Source organism: Sebastes umbrosus, chromosome 10 (genome assembly GCF_015220745.1).
Source record: "Sebastes umbrosus isolate fSebUmb1 chromosome 10, fSebUmb1.pri, whole genome shotgun sequence".
NCBI lineage: Eukaryota > Metazoa > Chordata > Actinopteri > Perciformes > Sebastidae > Sebastes > Sebastes umbrosus.
In genome coordinates, this window is record NC_051278.1 from 29,839,582 (window position 1) to 29,855,427 (window position 15,846).

Consider the following 15,846-nt stretch of genomic DNA (forward strand, 5'->3'; position numbering starts at 1 on the left):
CATGGCAGCCAAGTTCTCCTGTCTACTGTAGCATGATGCTAACAACACTTTACACACACACACACAGCTCTGCCTTTGTTAGACCACAGCAGTAACGTTATATACATTGAGGAGAACTTGAAACTGTTCTAGCCTAGATATTTATGTTCACAGCAACAGTAACAGGACATTTACATGTTTTCATAAAGTTCAGCCTTAAAATGCTAATCGGCTGAATTGTACAGCTAGCTAGCTAGCTAAATACACAGTTAACGTGAGATCACGGCTGTATTCGAAACCGCATACTATACTAGTAGTACGTACTGATTTGGCCAAAATGTAGTATGTAGTATGCAGTATGCGAACAAAAGCAAAATCTACAGTATGCCAAAAATACCCGGATGACGTACTGATTTGGAAAAATTCTCCAGTATGCATCAGACCAGTCTACCTCGCCTACTGTATCCCACAATGCAAAGCCCTGGAACAGTACAGGCTACGGGTACAAAAACAGCAGCCAAAAGCTGCTTGTTTTTTACGTTTTTTGTAGCCATTTCAACACTAAATTCACTTCTGAAAGTTTTTGAGGCGAGAAATCAACTGTGTAGATTATTAATATCGGCAGTTTTACGAAGTTAGATGGCGAATCGAACATTTGTTCCACCGTTGTCGGAGTTTAGAAGCTCCACAGAATACTGTGACAGCCAGCGAGCGCCTGCCCGGGTCGCTGCCAGCAAGCCGGGTAGTCAAGCTCAGAGACCGCTATGAGCTGCTGGAGCTCACTCCGGTCTCGTAGACCAGAGGCTTTTATTTCCTTGTTGACGGATAGTTTGTTTAAATATCACAACACAGATATCCATTATAAATTAACAGGAACCTGTGTTTATTTGCCTTTTTTCGAGTTAAAAAGCTCCACAATCGCCCGCGGGCGCTGCAGAGCAGCAGAGTGGCGAGGGAAAAAGCAGCTTCTGACGGGGCAGAGAGGTTCCTGCTGAGACAACATGACACTTTTTAACATTTCTCTAATATCTGGAGGGAGATCAGTCCACTTTTTTTTTTTTGCTGTAACTGAAAAAGCAGTTTGAGTAAAGTAAACGTTGTGGATGAATGTTTTATATTTCCCGTCTCCCCTCGTTGATGATCCTGTTTGTCGGACTTCTTTATGAGCTGTCAGAATAAATAGTTTAAACCTGCAGTATCTTATAAAGTAAACAAGCATAACATAAACAACAAAATCAAAGTTGTATTTTTTGATAATATTGTAATAGTGGTACAAGTTTGTTTTTTTGTCCTGTGCTTTAAGAGCTGGTTTAAAGGCTAATTAAGCCTCGTCTAGCATACTGCTAAATACATCACTTTAACTGAGGAGCGCAGTATGCAGTATGTACTGCATACTGCATACTGCGCTCCTCAGTAGTATGCAGTATGCGGTTCCGAATACAGCTCACCTCAAACAGAAGTCAGAGAGACAGAAGGAGACGTGAAGACGGTATTTAAATGAAGGCCACAAAACAAAGAGCCAATGAGAGTTCTTTAATTTGAGAGGTGTCATCAGATTCGTCAGGTTGGTTGCTGGGGCCCCCCTGACCCCTAGCAACAGCTGACACATTCGTTCATAGTCTGCCCAATAAAAGTGAGTTTACATTTGAAATCAAAACCAAAAAAAAGTCGTAATATTACGAGAATAAAGTCATAACTTTAGGATAAAACAAAGTCGTAATATTACGAGAATAAAGTCATAACTTTAGGATAAAACAAAGTCGTAATATTACGAGAATAAAGTCATAACTTTAGGATAAAACAAAGTCGTAATATTACGAGAATAAAGTCATAACTTTACGAAAAAAAAAGAAAATAACACGTAAATTACTACTCTATAATATTATGACTTTATTCTCATAATATTATGACTTTTTTTTCTCGTAAACTTCTTACTTTATTATCCTAATGTTATGACTTTTTAATCTCATAATATTATGATATTATTCTCGAAATCTCAGATTTATTTTTTTTCCCTCAATGTGGCCCTAATACTCCGTAATAGGCCCTAATAATCTAGGTGTAGCCTATGAACTGGCAACTGAGTTTATAGAGCAAATATTAAACTCTCTTCCTGCAAATAAATGTTGGTTATTTAGTCTAGGAGTGAGAATAAAATGGCAACGATGCAAACAAAGTTTCTTCTTTTGTTTTAAACACACAGCTGCCTGATATTGTCAGAATAACTATTTTAATGGAGAAATGGTCAAAAGAAGTACTAAGTAAAATACAAATTTTGCATTTAGGCTTATTGTGTTATGATCAGTTTGTATTGTGACACCCTGCCTATGGTTGTGGAAACTGGTAAGAGGATGACAGGAAGTGTGATTTGGATGAGGCAGAGAATGAACTGCATTTTATATTCTATTATACCATTCATGAGCTTTTCCTGAAAATCTCATCCCAGTCTGTTTGACATGACAGATGAATGTAGATTACAGTACATGTTTACATTTTTTGGAAAATTATTTTTTATTCCTTTTTTCCAAACATATCATAACAAACATAACAAAACATAACGCCGATGCCATAATACAAAAAAAAATTATATCTTACATTTAACATTTAATATGTACACACACACACATACACATCGCCTCCCACTCCCACACAGAGACAGGTCCAGCCTTCTTCCCATCCCTAGAGGTAAAGTTACAGAAAAAATATCATACAAATAATATTTAAAATAATTTAATTAGTTAGTTAGAATTAAAAGTAATAAGTACTACAGTAGTATAATTCGTGATGGTAAGATAGAAACCTTGAATAAATTAAATAAATAAATAAATAAATAAATGTAGAGAAAAAAAGAAAACAGCACATAGAAAATAATAATTAATAACTGACCTACATCATGGCTCAGTCCTTGAGATGGACAGCTCATTTTGAAGGGTTGATATCCAATATTTTCTATTTGTTCAGTTGTAATGAATATTATGTGTGTTTCTGCAACTATGTTCACTTTTTATTAAAAATAAATAAATACAAAAATCAACTTTTATGAATTTTAACCATCAGAGTATGTTTTTATTTCATTTATTTATTAGTTTATTTGACAGGGACAATACATAGGCATTGTTACACTTAATTAAAGTGCAACCGATGCAATGTATATATAGGACTTCTAGCCATAGCTAATTTGCAGACCTTGTCCCTGGTTAGGCTTTTAAGAAAAAGAAAATAAATTTTAAAAAATAAGAAATAGCACATCATACATAAAATCGCATAATACAACATCGTACATTACAAACAATTTACATATGTATGTTCCCAATCAATAATCAGTGATCACAGGTTTGGTTTAGTTTCAGCCAGTATTTCACATATATTTCATTTATATGTAATACATATAAACAGATACACAAAATGACATATAGTCGTTATGATTTTAATCTGTAACAGGTTTGTTTTTGTATGTGTTTCATCACTAAATGTCGTTGCTGAAACATTTCAATAACCTTTGCACTTGAAGAAGTTCACCTTCAGAGAAAAAAGGCTTCGGGCCTGGATGTAGGATCTCCTACTTGTTTTATGTCTTTTCTCCAATCATCGTCTATATTCTTTATTTTTCTATATAAGGAAATATCAATGTGCCACCACATTTTGTCATAATAGTTATCATTCCTTAAGGAAAATATTTTTGCACAAGAAATGGTTGGATGATTTTTAATTGTGTGTAATCGATTTCTAATCCATGTGAGTTTTTTGAGTCTGTGTGATCTTACATTTTAGTTTTTATACATTTTTATTTGACATTTTTTTTTATTGTTTAACAGATTGTTTTTCCTCCTATTGTTATTCACAAATCTTCTGAATCTCATGGCAGAGAGCGAGCAATATTTCACTTTGACGGAACATTTCCGAGTACCGGCCCAGACCGAAATCAGTGTACATATCTGTGCTGAGTCACGACTGAATGGAAAAAATGCTACCCAACACCGCGGTACTTCAGCTGTCATGAAAATCAATCTGTAAATGACCATGTAAACTTTGACTTCATACAAGAAAACAAAAAAAACAAAAACTTATTAATAATGGAAATGAAGTTGTTGGGTCCAGCTGTTCACCTATTCCAGAAATATTAACATCTGCAGTGAATGCTTCTGCATCAGAGTGCAAGAACTCAGTGTCATATTTTCTTTTCCAAGGTGATATAATTTATGTAAAAATGTTGCTCTATCTGCTATCAAATGGCAGCGATAATTGTTTTATGAATCGTTTTATGTTATGGATTGTTTGATCCGTGGCCATACTGAATGTAACCTATCATGCGACAGATCACTAACGATGTATGCAAGAAAAGCACTACCATGTTTAAAATAAAGGCCTACTGCACTGTTTTTAAGACAAACGTGAACCAGATTTTTGTTTCTCTTGTCGAACTAATCATAAATATAATCTATAAAATGTTATATGAAATATTACACTCTCCTAGCTCCTTCACAGCTTTCCGCAGGTTTGACCGCGTCATCCCGTCAGCACCACGGAACTGTTGGACTACTGCTTTGCTGACAAATCCCCGGCATCCGACCTCCACGGGATAAACCTTTGCTTTCCAGCCAGCCTCTTGGTGTTCCGCCGCCAGCTTTGAGTACTTTAGATGTTTCCTTTCGTGGGCTGCTGTTATGCCCTCTTCTATTACAGTATATTGAAAACCAGTTCTTCATTTGTTATTTATTCTACTGTACCAACTCTTGTTAACAAGCTTTCTATCATTCTTTGTGGCTTCAGGCCTCTCAATAATTTTCCAGCAGTTAGTTTTTGTAAAGACGTGATTGTAAAATAGTCTTTCTGGGTCCCATTTATCACATGACCTGTAGTTCAAACATCAAAGTCACTGCACATCCATCCAAATACTGAATGTTGGGAGCTAGTCCCGCTGATCTTAACTGCAATTTATCATGAACACATGGACAATCTCACGCAATCCAGTACAGCAACCCTTTCTTCAAAAACATTAAGATGTAATAGTACAAATAAATCATTGTTTCAAGAAGTTCTTATGAGGAATGAGGCATTATTTATTTATCAAGCCTTCTTTCTGTGAGGTGACAGTGATCACCACTGCACCTCCACCCTGTAGACATTTTGAATTCACTTCAAGTCATTTTTATTTGTAGCCCCATGTATAAAATAAAACCCCATTATTACACGGCTACGGTCTGTTATTTCTTCATAGCAGACCTTTGCTATGGACGCAGTTCTGATGTCGGACTGTGGAGGACCATTTTTGTCTCAAATTAGTGATTTCTTAAGTAAGTAGCCGTGTAATAAGCGGGATAATGTACAGCTAGCGGGACAACAATGACCGGCTCGCTGTACATTATCCCGTGCACTCTCAACCCAGCTCCAGCTCTCTAAGAAAACGAGGAAAAACTCGGTAAGAAACCTCGGAAAAGGCAATTCAAAGAGAGATCCCCTCTCCACGGACAGCTGGGTGTTTGAAGCATGAACGTAGGCCTATAATCACTATGGCTTGTCGCGGTAGTCCGTGTTACCAGTGTTACACGGTGGTCGGGCACATTACATTACATACCCGCCACCCACACCTGCAGCGGCAGGTTGTCAATAGATAGTCGGACGACCGATGCATCTGCTCCATACAGATTCTCAGCAGAGAGTAGCAGGAGTCAGATTTCACACACACGGGACGGGAGAGAGTTGAAAGACCGAGAGATGGCAGAGGAAAGCAAACGCGGTTTAAATTTCAGATTTATACCCAATGCTAAGAGGAGGACGGAACGGTCATAGCTGGTGTGCGCGGCGGAACGGCGCCGGGTACACCCCAGCGGCTCCGCAGCAAAAGTTCTACCGGAGAGGCTAGTCACTCAGCCACCTGAAGGTAAAGATCAAAGTAAGCGGCTACACATGATGACCGTCATCTTTTCCTGTAAAATCTCTGGCGTAATCGGTAACACCCATGTTGTCACAAGAAATTTTCCTCCCCGTCACAGCCCTACTAGAGATTGACGCCACCAGCCTCTCGGTCTGATTTCTACTGCTTCAAGAGAGAGTGCAATGGGAGCCACATATGGGGACTACAGCAGCGTTAACCCTGGACGAGGTCCTTCCGTGGTCTTCAGGGATCCATCCGTGGTCCGAGAGGTCCAGTCTGTATCACATCAGACTGGATCCCTCAGGACCACAGCTCACACGAGCCAGGGGTGGTGCTTAAGAGTCTCCAGGGTGGGTCGGGCCTCTGGGCTCTTGTCCATACAGCATGCTATAAAATCTTGGCAATCTAGACAGACCAACAGGAATCATGTTTAAATACAAATGCTGTACTCTTTGTGTGTTTATGTGTGTGCTTGTATTCTACTGCATGTCTTACTGTAGGAAAGAGTGTCACGGATGTCAGGGACTGCATTGATGATGTCACGGGGGGTATGGAAGGGGGTCACCCCATCATGCAGCATCTCAAACAGCACCGCACCGAGCTGCCACACAGTGGTAGCTTCAGGCGTGGACCACCCACGCCGGATATACTCAGGAGTAGTGTATAACAGGGTACCTACAATACATACAGCCACACAGAGACAAAGGTTAATGGATGAGGGACGGGAGTACAGGACAGAGACGGCAAAGATGCTGGGTTGTTTCGCTTTATGGCCACCTACGGGACAGAAACAGACATTTGGTCAGCTTATACTACATGAGGCTGTTCTCATATGCCCTTCGTAGCTATACCTACGAAAAGTAATGCACTGTCATTCGTATATATATCCCACAAAATCAATTTGTATGTAATCCACGTAATTGTGAACCACGAAGTATAAAGAGCAACAACTGCCGCGCAGGGAGGGAACGGGGTCTGTGGGTGGGTCAAAAATTACCGGAATTTCCCCAATAGGCCGGTGTTTGTACCCCGCGTGAAACCTGAAGTCAACGTTGATTTGTCATGTAACTTCGCTACTTAAGTTACGCCACTTCCGGAATTATTTTAACCCAAACCGTGTTGTCTAAACCTAACTAAGTAGTTGTGTTGCCTAAACCTAACTAAGTATTTGTTTTGTCTAAACCTAACTAAGTAGTTGTGTTATCTAAACCTAACTAAGTAGTTTTGTTGCCTAAACCTAACTAAGTAGTTTTGGTGCCTAAACCTAACTAAGTTGATCTTTACCTAAACATAACTAAGTAGTTTTTCTCATGTAACTTCTGTACTTAAATTAAGCCTCTCCCGGTGTTATTTTAACCCAAACAAATTCCAATACCTAACTAAAAAGTTTTGTTGCTTAAACCTACCCAAGTCGATCTTTTCCTAAATCTAACTTTTATTTTGAAAAGACTGGAGCAGAAATTGACACATGCGTCACGTGTTGCTGGACATTCGTAGGAAAGCGCAATGAAAAGTAGGAATAACTTTTTGTAAAATACAGTATCATATGAACCGTTGTATGAGGATACGTTGACTACATACAGAGCGGATACATGAATCATGGATTCTGTGTGTGTGTGTGTGTGTAACTTACAGGCAGATGGTCGTCCTTGCGGTGGCCAGCAAAGACTGCTCCGAAACTTCCTTCACCCAGCATTCCCTCTTCCTAATATCTCGCCTCAAAGTCAGCTGCAGAAACAAAACACAAACACTTTGACTGTACTTGTTCAGAACTTTCTTTCCACTTCTAAACTAACCCCTAATACTACAGTAACAATTACTAATTTAAAATCGAATCCTATTACCAATATGAATCGAAAAGCCAAGACTGAAACTTAGAGGAACGATATGACCTTTTGAGCCAGCAGACGGTTAAGCTTAGCTTAGCATCAAGACTGTGAACAGTCTGATTCTGTCCAAAGGTAACAAGATCTGCCTATCAACATCCACTAGACATTATACAACAGTCTTCCCAGGCTAGTAGTACGCCCCATGAAGAATAAACTAAACTGAATTTACTGATGGAACTCACACTTCATCAATGTTTCACGTATTTCTATCTCTACTCACCTCTGTTGTGAAACAGAGTGGCTTCTGGGAAGGTGGTGTCAGAGTCGCTACTGGTGGCCTTAGGGGTGGCCTCAGGGATGGTCTCAGGGATGGCCTCAGGGATGGTCTCAGGGATGGTCTCAGGGATGGCCTGAGGGATGGTCTCAGGGATGGATGGAAAAAAGCGATTAAAAAGAAAAGGAAATGGGTTCGAGAGGTAGTGCAGAGGTGCCTTGTACCAGGGGTAGCTGGTGTCCGCACTGGGATTGAGGGACGTTCTTCTCCCCTTCCCGTAGTCTCCTGTGTCCTCAGACTTCCTCTTCCTGCTCTTCTTCTCCTCAGAGTCAGTGCTGGCGGGTATCCATGACACAGTATCCTCAGCGGAGTCAAAGATTTCTAAACACATTATACATGTTAGAAAATAAGCGCTGAAACAGCCTTCCTCATGAAGAGTAAACTCAACTGAATTTACTGATAGAACTCACACTTCATCAATGTTTCACATATTTCTATCTCTACTCACCTCCGCTGTCTTCTGAGAAGAAGGTGTCAGATCCGTAACTGAAGGAAGCCTCAGGGATGGGCTCAAGGGTGGTTTCAGTAGTGGCCTGGTGGCTGGTGCCCTCACTCGGACGTAGGAACGTTCTTGTCCTCTCCCCGGATGCTTTTGTTTCCTCAGACTTCCTCTTCCTGCCCTTCTTCTCCTCAGATTTGGTGCTGGCGGGTGCCGATTTCCCAGCATCCCCAGCAGGGTAAAAGGTTCCTAAACACATTATACATGTTAGAAAATAAGTGCTGAAACAGTCTTCCTAGGCTAGTAGTATTCCTCACGAAGAGTAAACTCAACTGAATTTACTGATAGAACTCACACTTCATCAATGTTTCACATATTTCTATCTCTACTCACCTCTGCTGTTTTGTGTGGAGGAGGTGTCAAATTCATCACTGGAGGTGGTCTCAGGGATGGTCTCAGGGGTGGACTCAGTGGTGGTATCATTGGTGCCCTGGTAACTGGTGTCCGTACCGGAACTGAGGGGCGTTTTTCTCCTCTTCCCGTATTCTCCTGTGTCCTCAGACTTCCTCTTCCTGCCCTTCTTCTCCTCAGAGTTGGTGCTGATGAAGGTATCAGATCCGGACCTGAAGGAGGTTTCAGGGGTGGCCTCAGGGATGGCGTCAGGGATGGTCTCAGGGATGGCCTCAGGGATGGTCTCAGCGGTGGCCTCAGGGATGGTCTCAGGGATGGTCTCAGGGATGGCCTCAGGGATGGTCTCAGCGGTGGTCTCAGGGATGGTCTCAGGGATGGCCTTAGGGATGGTCTCAGGGATGGTCTCACGGATGGTCTCAGGGATGGATGGAAAAAAGAGATTAAAAAGAGAAGGAAATGGGTTCGAGAGGTAGTGCAGGGGTGCCTGGTACCAGGGGTAGCTGGTGCCCGCACTGGGATTGAGGGACGTTGTTCTCCTCTTCCCGTAGTCTCCTGTGTCCTCAGACTTCCTCTTCCTGCTCTTCTTCTCCTCAGAGTCAGTGCTGGCGGGTATCCATGACACAGTATCCTCAGCGGAGTCAAAGATTTCTAAACACATTATACATGTTAGAAAATAAGCGCTGAAACAGCCTTCCTCATGAAGAGTGAACTCAACTGAATTTACTGATAGAACTCACACTTCATCAATGTTTCACATATTTCTATCTCTACTCACCTCTACTGTTTTGTGTTGAGGAGGTGTCAAATTCATCACTGGAGGTGGTCTCAGGGATGGTCTCAGGGGTGGACTCAGTGGTGGTATCATTGGTGCCCTGGTAGCTGGTGTCCGTACCGGAACTGAGGGGCGTTTTTCTCCTCTTCCCGTATTCTCCTGTGTCCTCAGACTTCCTCTTCCTGCCCTTCTTCTCCTCAGAGTTGGTACTGATGAAGGTATCAGATCCGGACCTGAAGGAGGTTTCAGGGGTGGCCTCAGGGATGGCGTCAGGGATGGTCTCAGGGATGGCCTCAGGGGTGGTCTCAGTGGTGGCCTGGTAGCTGGTGCCCTCATTGGGACTCATGAACGTTCTTTTCCTCTTCCCGTATGCTTCTGTGTCCTCGAACCTCCTCTTCCTGCCCTTCTTCTCCTCATATTTGGAGCTAATGCTGGCGCAGGCGGGTGTCGATGTCCCAGCATCCTCAGCGGAGTTAAAGTTTCCTAAACACATGTTAGAAACTTAGTGCTGAAAACATGTGAAAAGACTGAACTATATAGTACTGAATTGTGGATTTAGACTGCTTTTCACCACTGGAGCCATCCTTAGCATAACCCTTTCCCTAACACTATATAAAAACTAGAGTGGTTCGGCCAGACTTATAACACTTAACACTCATTTTTTCATGATTTTTAAACCAAATTTTTTTATACTTGGTGATATTTTTAAGGCAGATGTTATTAGCACCCAGGTGTATATAGCATGGCAGAGACAAGCCGGACCGACCCAGTCACACTATATACTGTATGTGTATACAGTATGTACTGTTTGTATATTTTTCCTAACCCTAAGCAAGTAGTTTTGTTGCCTAAACCCAACTAAGTCAATCTTTTCCTAAATCTAACCAAGTAGTTGTGTTGCTATTTTTACGTTACCCAGACTTTAAAAAAATAGCCCCTGAGGTTCTTTCTATATCATCTAACCTCTGCTGAATGACGGTCTGAAGCCCTCGGAGGGACATTGACTTGTCCTGCTAGTCTTGATGGCTCTTTCATGGCTCTCGTCAGACTTTCTCTTGGTGGCCCTCTGGTTTCCACCTGACCTGTTGTCCAGCATGTCCTGGATGGGATCTACTGTCTGACAGACTTAAGGAAGAAGCAGCGTTAGTAATCATTAGCCCAGCAGCTAAATCATATGGATATTAAAGTAAGAGAGACTGCAGTTCTCGTCAGGATTTTGGTATCACTACTTACCCAGATTTCTACTGGAGGACGGACGCTCAGGAGTCCTTACTAATCTTGTTCTTAAATTGTAAGGCATGGCTCTCAAACGGTAATGGTTCACCGTTGAAATGTCCTGGATGGGATCTACTGTCTGACAGACTTAAGGAAGAAGCAGCGTTAGTAATCATTAGCCCAGCAGCTAAATCATATGGATATTAAAGTAAGAGAGACTGCAGTTCTCGTCAGGATTTTGGTATCACTACTTACCCAGATTTCTACTGGAGGACGGACGCTCAGGAGTCCTTACTAATCTTGTTCTTAACTTGTAAGGCATGGCTCTCAAACAGTAATGGTTCACTGTTGAAATGTCGAAGATTCGAAGTTCACCGTTGAAATGTCGAAGACTCGAAGTTCACAGTTGAAAGTCTGAAGATTGATGAGAGATTTTGGTTGGTATCAAGAGTTTTCTCCGGAATGTTGGCCTCACAATTCCTTTAATACCTCACAATTCCTTTAATACCTCACAATTCCTTTATGACATCACAACTGCTTCATGACCTCACAACTCCTTTATGACATCACAACTGCTTCATGACATCACAACTTCCTCATGACCTCACAACATTCTACTGTTGTACAGTTCTACTCTTAGAATGCGTGATGTCAAGTCAAATCTAAACCAATAAATGTATTTAAAGGTCCCATATTGTAAAAAGTGAGATTTTCATGTCTTTTATATTATAAAGCAGGGTTAAGTGATAGATAAATACTGTTAAACTATCAAAACGCTCTATATAAGGAGAAATGCACACAGCCCGTATTGAGAAACTGTGCGTTTGAAACAAGCCGTTAGGATTTCTGTCCATTTGTGATGTCACAAATATACAATATTTAGACCATTACACGGTTTTAAACATAAATATTCTAAATGTGTCCCAGTTTATTTCCTGTATCAGTGGATGTGAATAACATCAGCTGACAGGAAGTAAACATGGACCCAAACTGTTGCCTAGCAACGCAATTCCATTGCAATTCCGTTGAAATGCACAAAAACAGTGCGTTTCAGACAGAGGGTAAATACAGGTATATTCAGGCAGACAGTATGAGGAAAATAATTATTTTTTTTTAACATTACAGCATGTAAACATGTTCTAATAGAAACACAAAACACAAGTATGAACCTGAAAATGAGCATGATATGGGACCTTTAATCAAAAACAAATACTAAAACAACAGCTTCTCGCAGATTAGGATTCTTTTTCATAGCCAAATCCCATAATATGTGTACAAACATTATAACATTGTGATAGTGATTATACACTAATGAAAACATGGTTATGAATATTATTTATTATATATCATTTCTGCAAATAGATCATTAAACATTACGTCCATTAGCTACATACTTCTGCGATGTTATACCTGGTCCTAAAAAAAGAAATAGAATAAATTTCTTACTGTTTTTCTGGCATCTTATTGTTTATATTTCTTTTTATTTGTAAATTATATTATAAATATAATATAATATATAATATTATATTATAAATGATATTATATTTTATTTGTATTATTTCTTTTTATATTTTTTCAATATTATTTTACTTTTTTTCAGACCCTTGAAGTATTTTTTTAATCGTATCTTAATTGTAATAAATATTATTTAATATCTTGACATTATTAATATTTTGGGTGCATAAGTTGTCATCATGTATTCACAAGATTTTATTTAAAACATTAATTAAAAAAAAAAAAGTGGGACTTCGGGGGCTGTGTATTTTTAAATATTTTTGAATTAATCATATTTAATTTCTTTTACTTTTCATGGACCATTGAAGTCCCGAAAGATTATATATATATATTTTTTTTTATCTTAATTGTAATAAATACTAGAACATTTCGCAAGAAAAACCATAGGAAGAAGAATAGTAAGACTTCCCTAGAAAATTTCGCAAGAAATTTTGACCAGTGTGCCTGGTGCTGGGGGGATGGGTGGGGGCTAGGGGTGGTGTGTGTGTGGAGGGGGGGCAGATTCAGACTGTCTGAGGTCCATAGTGAGGTCATCACTGTGGGCCCATTCGCTGCGTGCGTGTCTGTCAGTGGTTGCCATGGTGATTGGGGGGCCGTGAGGAGTGTTTAGTTTCCTGTTAACATACAGTAAGAGTTGAGGGATTTTATTTTGAAAAGTAGGTGAATACCTAGTTCCTGTTATCATACAATGAGAGTTGGGGGCTTTTAATCACAGGTGTAATTGATCACATTAATTATGGCCCTGATCCATTGAAGCCCTGGTTTAGAGCATGCTGGCTCACTGAAATGGCTTGATACAGTAAACAGTGTGTGTGTGTGTGTGTGTGTGTGTGTGTGTGTGTGTGTGTGTTAGTCAGCCTGCACTGATTGGCTAATGAGAATCAGCTGTCTAGCAGCAATCAAAAGTTGCTGTGGTGATTGGCCACTGCTGCAGTGGGGCAGTTTATAATTGGAGTTAACCAGAGACGTACATGTCATAAAAGTGCTTCTACGACAGAAACCGTGACTCCTATCGCTTAGATTGTTCATGAGACCAGTTAGGAGTCTCTGATGAACAAATGGTGCGACATTTGGGTCTGTAGTGCCAAAAACGTGACCTCGGCGGCAGTTTCGAAAAGTAGTAACTTTTTTCTCTGGTCCAACTGATTCCATAGCTACATGACTGCGACCGGCACAAAAATACCTACGTTATGATGTATTAATTGTGTATGAGGAATGGACATTGTGGGCTAAGGAGCAATTTGTTCGGAACATTTTCAAAAGATTTTAAAGCTGTGCTCCACTCTAGCGATGATGTCACGTGCTCTAGCCCTTAACGACCCACGCAATACACACCCATTATAAAATCTGAAACGGTCTGAAAATTTCACAAAACGTAAACTGCGATTTCGTGAAAACTGTACCAGCTATCAAAAAATGTCCATTTGGCCAAATAAAGTCCCAAGGCTCGTGACCCGTTTAAACTTTTAATCATTTTTCTATGTTAAAGTATGGCGACTCTGTTTGGCCCCAAAGAGGAGTGTTTTTGAGCACTCATCACGTCGATTTTCAATGCATTCCTATGGAGCAAATTTTTCGGAAACTGCTGCGTGATTATCTTTTTTGAGTCATAGCACACCATTCCCGATCATTCCACACGTTTTGATGTACTTTTGTACAGGTGCTGGCAACGCTGCGGGACAAGTAGCATGCCAAAAAACGCACACAGAAGAAGTCAGATTAAGAAACTAGAATGGCACTCGGAGAGCGTAGACCTCCGCCAAGGTGCCTGACTTTAAAAACAGATCACAGCTCCCAGCTGGCGGTACCGTGAGGTGGTCGGCTTATTATTAACACGGTGTGTTTCCATGTAACGTATTGGCTGATGCCTCTGTCATTCAGCAGCCTTGTTATGTCTGTATAACGTTACACTACGTTGTCTCTCATCCCGTCATCTACCACTTTTTTCTTTCTCACTGTGGACGGCCAGCAGCTCCACACACACATCCATTCACATATCTCTCTGCTCTCAGAAGGAGGCGGGGTCATGCGTCATCGACGCGTTATCAGTCACACTGTGCATGTGTTATACCCTGAGGTCTTAATGCTCAGGCTGATCACAATCCTTAAAAAAATCCTGAATCCGGATCGCCACCGAAATGTAATGTATTGTTCGTTGTGCCACACCCCACCCCTCCAAAAATGTCTTCAAATCCATCGCAAACTTTCAGAGTAATCCTGCTAACAGACAAGACAAACAAACAAACAAACAAACAAACAAACAAACAAACCAATGCCGGTGAAAACAAAACCTCGGAGGTAAAAAACAAAAGATCAGCTGTCTGGTGGAGCGCTGGGTCTAACCGGTGTAACGGCAGCAACAGAACCTTTGCTGATCCGGCGGGGAGTCGGGGCGGTCCTGGGATCAGAGTCCTGGTGCTGGGGTTTGCTTTCAATAGGCCTCGCACCACATTACACCTTACCTCGTGTGTTTTTGGCCTCATCTCTTTCGTTGGCTTTAAATCCAAACTGTTGCCATGTTGCTGCAGTTTTAGTTTTCTTTGAGACCAGCTCTGCCATGTCTTGTCTCGTCACCCCAAAAAACACATGAACTTCCTAGTAAACAAACCTCTTCTTGTTTATACACCAACATAATATCATAATATTACGTTAATCACGTTGTCATATTGCTTATTAGTAATGCAATGCAGGCTGGATTTAGCACTGTCGGTTCCGGCGGTTAGCATAAAATCAAGCCGGTTTAAGCTCATAGACCGGAATCGTCCCAACTCTAGCATTAGCCACCGTGAACTACTGGTCATACGAGACGAAGACTGTCGTTGTAAAACCCCTGAGTGTGTTGAATCGAGCAATGGTGCATTTTATTGCTCATGAATTCAAGTTGTGTTCCATCATCTTGTTTTGAAGTCTTTCCTTTTATTCTGTTACTCACAGAAGGAAACTCTGGTGTTTCTCTCTCTTGTTGCTGTAGAGAAGAGTAGTAACAGGAAATACACAGCTTCCACCAATAACAGCGGTCTGATGAATATATAACAGCAGAATGGTAGAATTCAGACTTTTTAAGAGATCTTAAACACACCAAAGATCAATGTTCTGTTTTTAATGCTGATACACTGATATCATCTTTCTGATGATATTATGTTGAAAATAATGCAACCTCATTGGTTCATTAATTGTATTTGTGAGTTGAATATGTTTGAATCTCAGAAAAGAGTGTTAATGACAAAACGCCATGAAGTCATCAACATATCTAATTATATGAATGTTTCATTATTTATACAGGTCTAATGTTATTACAGGATTTGTTTCATTTCTCTACCGTTTGGCAGCAGTCACTGAATTTTCCCATTTATGGACGTGGACCTGACAGCAGCAGGTAGCTAGCAAAGAGAGGTCAACTTTCTCAACTGTATTATTATTACTTCTTCACTGAGTTTTAAAAATGCTTTTCTAGTCAAGAAGGCCTCATGCTAACTT

The 15,846-nt window shown here is 40.6% G+C and overlaps 1 protein-coding gene across 1 annotated transcript; it reads right to left on the minus strand.

The window, feature by feature from the left end:
* Window positions 1-7,955: 7,955 nt before the first annotated feature.
* Window positions 7,956-11,260, minus strand: LOC119495759 (mucin-5AC-like). Its single transcript, XM_037782518.1, has 7 exons — window positions 11,110-11,260; window positions 10,873-11,001; window positions 10,603-10,764; window positions 9,643-10,122; window positions 8,850-9,515; window positions 8,466-8,705; window positions 7,956-8,338 (listed from the first exon to the last, which is right to left on the minus strand). The coding sequence occupies exons 1-7, from the start codon at window positions 11,174-11,176 to the stop codon at window positions 7,956-7,958; spliced, it is 2,127 nt and encodes a 708-aa protein (XP_037638446.1). The 5' UTR covers window positions 11,177-11,260.
* Window positions 11,261-15,846: the final 4,586 nt, after the last annotated feature.